The sequence below is a fragment of the Phaseolus vulgaris genome, chromosome 4 (genome assembly GCF_051622355.1).
Source record: "Phaseolus vulgaris cultivar YP4 chromosome 4, ASM5162235v1, whole genome shotgun sequence".
Lineage (NCBI taxonomy): Eukaryota > Viridiplantae > Streptophyta > Magnoliopsida > Fabales > Fabaceae > Phaseolus > Phaseolus vulgaris.
In genome coordinates this window covers 27,706,280-27,714,428 of record NC_143501.1, presented here as the reverse complement: position 1 = coordinate 27,714,428, position 8,149 = coordinate 27,706,280, and the positions used below count along the sequence as shown (strand labels likewise).

General features: G+C 45.0%; 1 protein-coding gene across 1 annotated transcript; it reads left to right on the top strand.

The window, feature by feature from the left end:
• The first annotated feature begins 337 nt into the window (after positions 1–337).
• LOC137837468 (peroxidase 12) lies at positions 338–2,338 on the top strand. The gene is made up of 3 exons (XM_068646454.2): positions 338–628; positions 1,217–1,408; positions 1,632–2,338. The coding sequence occupies exons 1-3, from the start codon at positions 371–373 to the stop codon at positions 2,256–2,258; spliced, it is 1,077 nt and encodes a 358-aa protein (XP_068502555.1). The 5' UTR covers positions 338–370; the 3' UTR covers positions 2,259–2,338.
• Positions 2,339–8,149: the final 5,811 nt, after the last annotated feature.

Sequence of the window (8,149 nt, the reverse complement as noted above, 5' to 3'; positions counted from 1 at the left end):
ATATAGCTTGAGTCATGATACTTTAACACTCTTTCTCTTCTCTATATTTAAATTACAACTTCATAAATTATTATATTTTATTTTTATTTTTATTATTGTAATATAATATTTTATTATACATAGTTATTTGTGAAGTGGATGTAGATAAAAAAAGATGGCGTGAAAGATTTTTTTTTTCTTATTATTATTCTCGCGCTGTCTTTTTTTGAAATTTTGACATGGTTTCAAATCTCAAAAAAGAAAAAGTTGCACCACGTTTTAAATACTACTAGTGGGTGGGAAACAAGTCGAAGTAAGTTACTTTGATCACTCTATAAATAACTCCAGCATTGCCTATCTCAACTCACCATAGTTATCAAATCAAACAAACATGGCTAGGGTTAGTTCTTTGTTTCACTCATTGTTCTTAATTTCTTCCCTTCTATTGGCTTCTCAAACCCTTGTCTCATCTAGGACATTAGAAAAAAGACCTCCCCTTGTCCCTGGACTATCATGGAATTACTATTTTCCTTTAGAATGTCCCAATCTTGAATGGATTATAAGGACTAATTTGCAGAAAGCCTTCAAGAAGAATACAGGATTAGCTCCTGGCATACTTCGACTCTTCTTCCATGACTGTTTTGCTAATGTAAGACTTCAGACAATCTCTCTATTTCTTCTTTTCATAAAGTTTCATCAAATTTTATAAAGAAAAGTTTCATCACAAATCACAATCTCTTCACCTTCTAGAAAACATTATTACATGCTTTATTTCCAATCTACTTATATAGTTTCAATCAATCTTTAGTTTTTTAGTTTAAGATATATCAGTCTAGATCATAAAAACACTCTCATGATTGCCCAACTGTCTTCGAACTTTTGACTCTAAAAGTCACATTTTTTAATACATTAAAAATTGCTTGATGTATTGGAATTCCTGAACCAAACTATTTGTTTTCTTTGATCAATAAGTAAAAAAAATAAACTGTCAGAGTTGTTGAGACTTAATTAAGTCACAACTTTATTATTTTCCTTTTTCATTTTCAACATATAAGGGACCCATAGAATGGTTTATAGAAAAAAGCTCGCTAGTATAATCTAACCAGAAATCGATATATATATATATATATATATATATATATATAATAAATTTATTACAATAACTATATAAAAGTTATACACTGTGTTGACGAAGAAACTTGTTATTCAAATTGATGGTTGATTTGGAGTGAACCAGGGTTGTGACGCGTCTATACTGTTGAATGCACCAGATGGAAAGGATGAAAAGAGTCATCCTGCTAACATTGGTATAAGGCCAGAGGCCCTTCAAGCCATTGAAGAACTTCGAAGTCTCATTTACAAGCTGTGTCTGCCAGTTGTTTCTTGTTCAGACATCCTTGTTGTTGCAGCACGTGAAGCTGTTCGCCAAGTAATTTTTTCATTCACTAATTTTTCACCTTTTTTCCATTTACTTTTATTTTATCACAATTTACATTTTCAATTATAAAAAAAAATATTTTTCTTCCTAATTTTAATAGTTATTTCCGCAGATGTGTTTTCATTTTCTTTCTGTTCTTTCCCAATGAAGAAGAACATCCATAGAAGATCTTCTTCTCTTTTCTTCATTTTGGCTTACTTTTGATGTCCTACAGTTGGGAGGCCCAGATTTCGATGTGCCCCTGGGAAGGAAAGACAGCCTCACGTTCGACCTAAACGGACCCAACAACCTCCCGCCGCCATTCTTCCGAACCGACCAGCTCCTGGAAGTCTTCGGCAAGCGAAACTTCGACGCCACCGACGTGGTCGCCCTCTCCGGCGCCCACACCTACGGAAGGGCTCACTGCTCCTCTCTGGCGAACAGAACCATCGAATCTGACCCACCCATCGACCCGGACTTCAAGAACAAGCTAGTGGCAACGTGTCCCACGCCCGCTTCATCGAACACCGTGGACCTGGACGCGCGCACCCCGACCAAGTTCGACAACATGTACTACATCAACCTGCTGAACCGGCAGGGTGTGTTCACCTCGGACCAGGACCTGGCAAGCCACCCCCAGACGAAGGAGATCGTGAACCAGTTTGCCTCAAACCAGATGGAGTTCTTCGATAGATTCGAGGACGCGTTTGTGAAGGTGAGCCAGATCGACGTCATCACGAGTCGTCAGGGGAAGGGGGAGATTCGCGACAGGTGCTTCGTCCCCAATGAGAAGGTTTCGGTGGAGGCTGTGGTGGTGGAGAAAGTGGTGGAGTTCGCAGAGGCAGGTTCTTTTGTGTTTTGAGTTGTCCAAAGGTTATATATATTTGTGCTTACCCGATGAAGTTGGATTGTGTAATAAAATGTTGATGATGCTTTGATTTTCTTGCTATCTAATTCGAAAAATTCGTAGACAACCAGTTTTCTCCTAAGTCAAATTACAATCAATGATGTGCGGAAAGACAATTACGTGACAGGAACGGAACAGTTTTCACGTTTAAAAAAAAAAATCATTTCAATAATTAATTTTTAATAATATAATAGAATATTTAACCAAAATGGTGCACTTTATTTTCATATTTACCTAAATCGACAAAAGTAAAAAATATTACAAAAATAACAATTTTTGATCAAAATTGGCATGCAGACAACATCAATTAAATTTATTAATCTTTCACTTTTTAGTTTTTAATTAATGTTTTCAATTGGATTGACAATTTCAGTTTAAATACAATTGAACAAATTAATTGACAATTTATCTTAATTAAAATTTTCAATTCGATTTGCAAGTTCAGTTGATTTTTTTTAAAAAAATAATTAATATTTTCTAAATTAAAAAATTTATATAATAATAATTTTAAATTAAAACTAAAGAAATTAAAACTAAATTTTTGTTTCACAGAAAAACAAAGTTACCCAAAATTAAGTTAGATTAAAAGTAGTTTGTGTAATAAATGTAAAATATTTAGTATTTTTAAATAATGTCAAAATTAAAAATACTTTTGTTGTTTTTAAAAAATTAAAATTATGTTCAGAAGCTCGTTCCTTACCGATTTTCACTTTGGTTAAGGCAACTTTCGAAAAAATAAAAACATGGTTTGTTGAGCGAGCCTTCAAAATAGACACCATGTTACGTGTAGGTCATTATTATCCAGAAGATATCACAACCTTATTTAGAAAAAAATCAACAAGATTCGACTATGTGTTTTGTGGAAAGGATTAATGTAGAAAATTCTGAATTTAATGTCCAAGAATTAGCCACCCCCAAACATGGTCGACCACCTCAATCATACACAGTTAGATTAAATTATTGGTGGTGTGATTGTGGCCACTTCCAAGCTCTTCGACTTTCCTATCGTCACGTTATTGTCGTTTGTTCCTCTTGTTATTTACAAATGATGACATTCATTGATCCGGTTTACAACCTCCACACGATTAGAAAGACATATCAAGTTGAATTTCATCCCGTTCGAAACGATGATTATTGGTCTACTTATACCAGGCCAAATTTCATACCTGACCCCCACATGCAACGTAAAAACTTGGGATGACCAATTACAACTAGTTTGCATAATGAAATGAATCAACCAATTCAAAACAAGCCAAACAAAATGTTCTTACTGTCGCAATGAAGGTCATAACAGAGAAAATTGTTCATTTAGACGGTAGAATCATCCTTTGTAATGTTGTTCTTGTTCCGTCCGGTTGACTGGGACGTCTTCGTGCGCGACCTCAATCGTCAGCTAGGGACTCCTTCCCACTGGTTACCTGTGGATTCCTGCAAAAAGAGGACAAAAGGGCGCCCTAACGGCCGTTTGCACTCCGACGCTCAAGTCAGCCAGCAAGAAACACCAAAGTTGTGCACCTCCGTCTCTGAGCACCGCGTATGGCACTCTGAAAGTCTTAAAAATGGACTGTGTATTGTGTGTATATTCTCGTTCTGGCAAACAATCTTTCCCTAGTCCCTTGTGCGTAACCTCAAGGCTCGAGCAAGCAACTAGAACGTCTCTGGAAAATTTGCCAAAAGTTCGAACCCCGTTCCCAACATTCTCAGCGCTATTTAAACTACCCAAGCATTTAAAGCGCCTTAAAGCGCTTTTAATCACAAATGTAACGCACTCAATCAGCGTGTCTAATTAGAAAACGTAGCGCATTTAAGACGTTGAAACGCTTGGGAGCCTTTATAGTACTTTAAACGCTCGAAACAGAAACTGTACTAAATGACTTTAATTACCTGGTACCTGACTAAAGGGTGTTTCTATTCTGACCTGGCTGTTGTACACGTGGAGGGCCTCACGACGCCATGATCCCATCTGGGGGCGTTTCTGCCCATCTGGGGACGTTTCTACGTGTGAGTCCTCCCGCCTGGGAGTGCTACTGCGCAAGGGGTGACTTTTTGGGTGCCAACTCACGCCCCCAGTCATCTAGTCACTTACTTTGAGAGCGTATCTGCCTTCCACTCGTACCCTGCACCCGGTTACCTTGGGCGTGACCTTCCTCTTGAGTCGTATCTGTCCCAAAGGCGTCTCTGGGGCGGCAGGGGTACTTCACGAGTCAGGCTGCCCTACACTGGTGTTGTTACTATGGCCTTGAAGCCACCTTTCTCTTCTCTTTACCACTCTCCCGGATCATCGGGACCTGAGGCCTTCCCACGGCGTCGATCCCTCCATGGTCTTTCCTACCCATGGGTATCGGGGAACCACACTGTGATTGCCTTGCTTTAGTAATGTTTGGTCTGGCGACGCCCTGGTTGGGCGGTGCCTACACCTAGGCGACGCTTCCTCTTGACGACGCTGGCACTTGGCGTCTCTTCATCTAGGCAACGCCTTGTGTTGACTTTGACTCCTGGCGTTGACTTTGACCTTGACTTAGTCAACGCCCGGATGAGGGACGGTACATAAGCCCCCAGTCTTAAGCCGAAGACTTGTCTTCAGCGCAAAGACTAAGGCCTCGCCCACGCCGTCCACGTGCCACCCTGATGACGTGTTACTCCCTGCTGACTCAACAATTCTCGAATTATTGACGTGACACCCTCTGAACCATAGGAGCGCTCTTAATGACTGATTGGACATCCTCTGAAATGGGGAAAATAACACCTTTTGGGGCTACCCTTGATCGCGCGCCACGTGGCCCATCGCATGGCCAGCCTCTTGAGACCCTTGCATTTCCCCTGGGCGATTGATCCTTTGACACGTGGCACGATCCACGGCTCCTAGTTAGCACCTCTTGGGTTGCAAAGGTAACGTTCAAGTCACCCCAAACCCCGCGCTCACCCCACTGTTACATTCATTCCCTCTGCGTCCCTGCACTGTTCATCGCCTTCAACCCCCTTTCTCTGCACTTTCTGCTCACCCTCTGCCGTGCTCTCCTTCCTCCTTCACTTCGACAGCAAAGGTATGATTTTCGCGTATCCACGACTCTTCCCTTTCGTCACATTGCATGATTTATTGAAATGCCTGGGACTGTTGACATTTATGCGTTACTGCGTTCTTCCGCTTCTCCTTCCTTCTCTGTTCCCTTCTCCTTCTTTCTGGGTTTTCTCGCGTGGGTGGTGTTTCCTGGGGTTCACTCCCCTTCCTGTCATGGCTACACTTGTTAAAACCTTTTTCCTCTCTTCTTTCTTCAGCTATTTATTCACACCATGACGCGCACGAACGTGGAGTCTGATTCCTCCCCCAAGACCCCCAAGTCCAACTACAAAGCCTACTACCCATGGGCCCCCGACGAGCTCTTGAACGAGTGTACCAGCCTGACCACCTTCCAGGACCTGGAAGCTCATCGTGGGGATCCCCACTTGTATAACTTTAACGCTTTCTGTCGCACTCACGACGCTCACATATCCGTCCACCCCGGCAGGCCTGGGGAACCTGTCTGCGTGGACGACAGACCTAGAAAGGGGAACCCTTTTTTCTTTATGTACCAGACGGTGTTTAAACGCGTAGGGGTGCGTCTCCCATTCACCCCCTTTGAAAGGGAACTCCTCACCGAAATCAATACCGCCCCCGCCCAGCTCCACCCCAACAGCTGGGCATTCGTAAGGGGTTTTCAAATTCTCTGCGGGCACCTGGGCATCATTCTCTCCATAGACGTTTTCCTGCATTTCTTCGAAGTGAAGAAGCAGGGGAAAAGCTTTTGGGTAAGCTTTTCCGGGATCGCGGGTAGGATCCTCCTCTCCCTCTTCCAAAACTCTTACAAAAACTGGAAAGGGAAATTCTTTAGAGTGTGCAGCGCCAAGCACGACCCCACAGCCTTGGACGGCTTCCCCCTCTATTGGACGGAGCGCCCTAAGCTGCTTAGGGCTAGAGCCCTGGAAGAGCTATCTCCTGCTGACAGGGAGGTAAGCAAGGCCTTGGCTGGGCTGGGGATCGTTTTTGATACCTTGAAGCTTGTTGCTAGCGAATACAATGCTCACGCCCTAACAACATACTTTGGTAAGGAGACTCTCCCCTTCTCCCCTTTGCTGTGAACACCCTGCTACCGGATGTTTGCTCCCACGGCTTCCTCCCCCTGTTTTCCATGGTGCCATGTTACTTGCATCTCACGCATCTATGCGCTTTGTAATTTTGTGTGGTTGCTTTGGCCTTGATTTCTGCTGCTTGGTCTATTTTGATGTAGGATCGGTGATGGACGCCTCCAAAAGGATGATGCTGGCGAAAGCGATGAAGGAGGCTCGTGCCGCCAAGGCGGGCACCTCCTCCGCCCCTGCTGCTAATCCGATCCCCCCACCAACTCTGTCACCGCCACCACCGATCACCACCGAAGCCCCCCTAGGCTCATCTCCGTCGTCTCCACATAGCCCCGAGGCGCTTCAGACTCCCGGCTCTCCTCTGCCCATCGCCGCCGTTCCCCTAGCCGCGACCTCGTCGCCGGCTCCAACCCCCCTTGACAAAGGGAAACGGGTCTTGGAGATTTTATCGGATGATGAGGACTCGGAAGGTGTGGCACCCTTCAAGAGGAGGAAATCTGCGCGGGTTCCTCTTCTGCTAGAGGCGTCGCCCCAGGGAGGGAATTCCTTCATGGACGACCCTTCAAGCGCGACCTCACTTCCCCCCCAACAGTCCAAGAGGAAGGGGGCGAAGGCGCCGAGTCTGCCCCGCCCCCGCCACCGGTAGAAGTCTCTGCTTCCCCTGCTCCCGTCGTTGCCGCCCCCGATCTCATCGCCATCCCTCCTCCGATCATGCATTTGATGAGGGGCTTCAGTGGCGGAACTATGCCAGAGGGCACCGATAGGAAGGAGGGCATGCCTTTCTACTTGGGGGCCTTCTTGGCGGTGGCCCTTGAATGGCGCGCCCAGGCCAGAAATGCTGTCCTACAAGCTCAAATCCTCCAGGCCTTGGAAACAAGGGTAACTGCCCTGGAGGAGGAAAAGAAAACTCTGGGACGCCAGAACGAAGCTTACCAGACCTCCCTGAAGCAGGTGCAAGAGTCCAAAGCAGAGGCTGAGGGACAACTGGCAGAGGCGTTGGAGCTCCAGACCGACTTCTATGCTCGAGAAGTCGCCCTCAAAGATCAGGTGACGAGCCTTCAAAACATAGTCGAAGCTTACGAAAAAGTTCAAAAGGACTTGAAGGCTCGCTGCTGTGAACAAACTGGCACAATGGAGCGGATGGAAGGGGAAATGGCGTCCCAGACCCAAGCTATGGGCCTTCTCCGGGCAGATTACGACAAACTGCAAGTCGAGGTCAACCGACTCCGCGTGGAGAAGGAGGCTTTGGAGAAGCAGGTGGCCTCCGGGGACGCCGTCATTGTAGAGAAGGACAAAAAGACCCTCATCCAGGAGATGGCGGGCACTTTCGAGGAGGGATTCCAGGAAGCTCTGGCTCAAGCAGTTTGCATGAACCCGGGGATCGACATTTCCAGCTGCGATTCCACTCACCACATTGTTGATGGAAAGGTCGTGCCTCTGGAGATAGACGATTGAGCCACCACCCTCGACCATCAACCCATTCCTTTATACCTGTTTTAACCTTCTTTGATAAACTTGTAATTCTTTGAATCGTCTGCACTCTTGCTACAACTCTGGGCTTTTGTATGATTACTTTCGTGTCCTCGCGACATAGAATTCTGCCTGTGTGATTTTATTCTCATTCTTTGCCTTCGCGTGCTTTGGTTCGATTGTTTTGCTTGTAATATACCCGATTCTTTCACTTCGTTGGGCGGCCTTGTATGCCCGGGAAAGGTCACGCGCCAATGCCC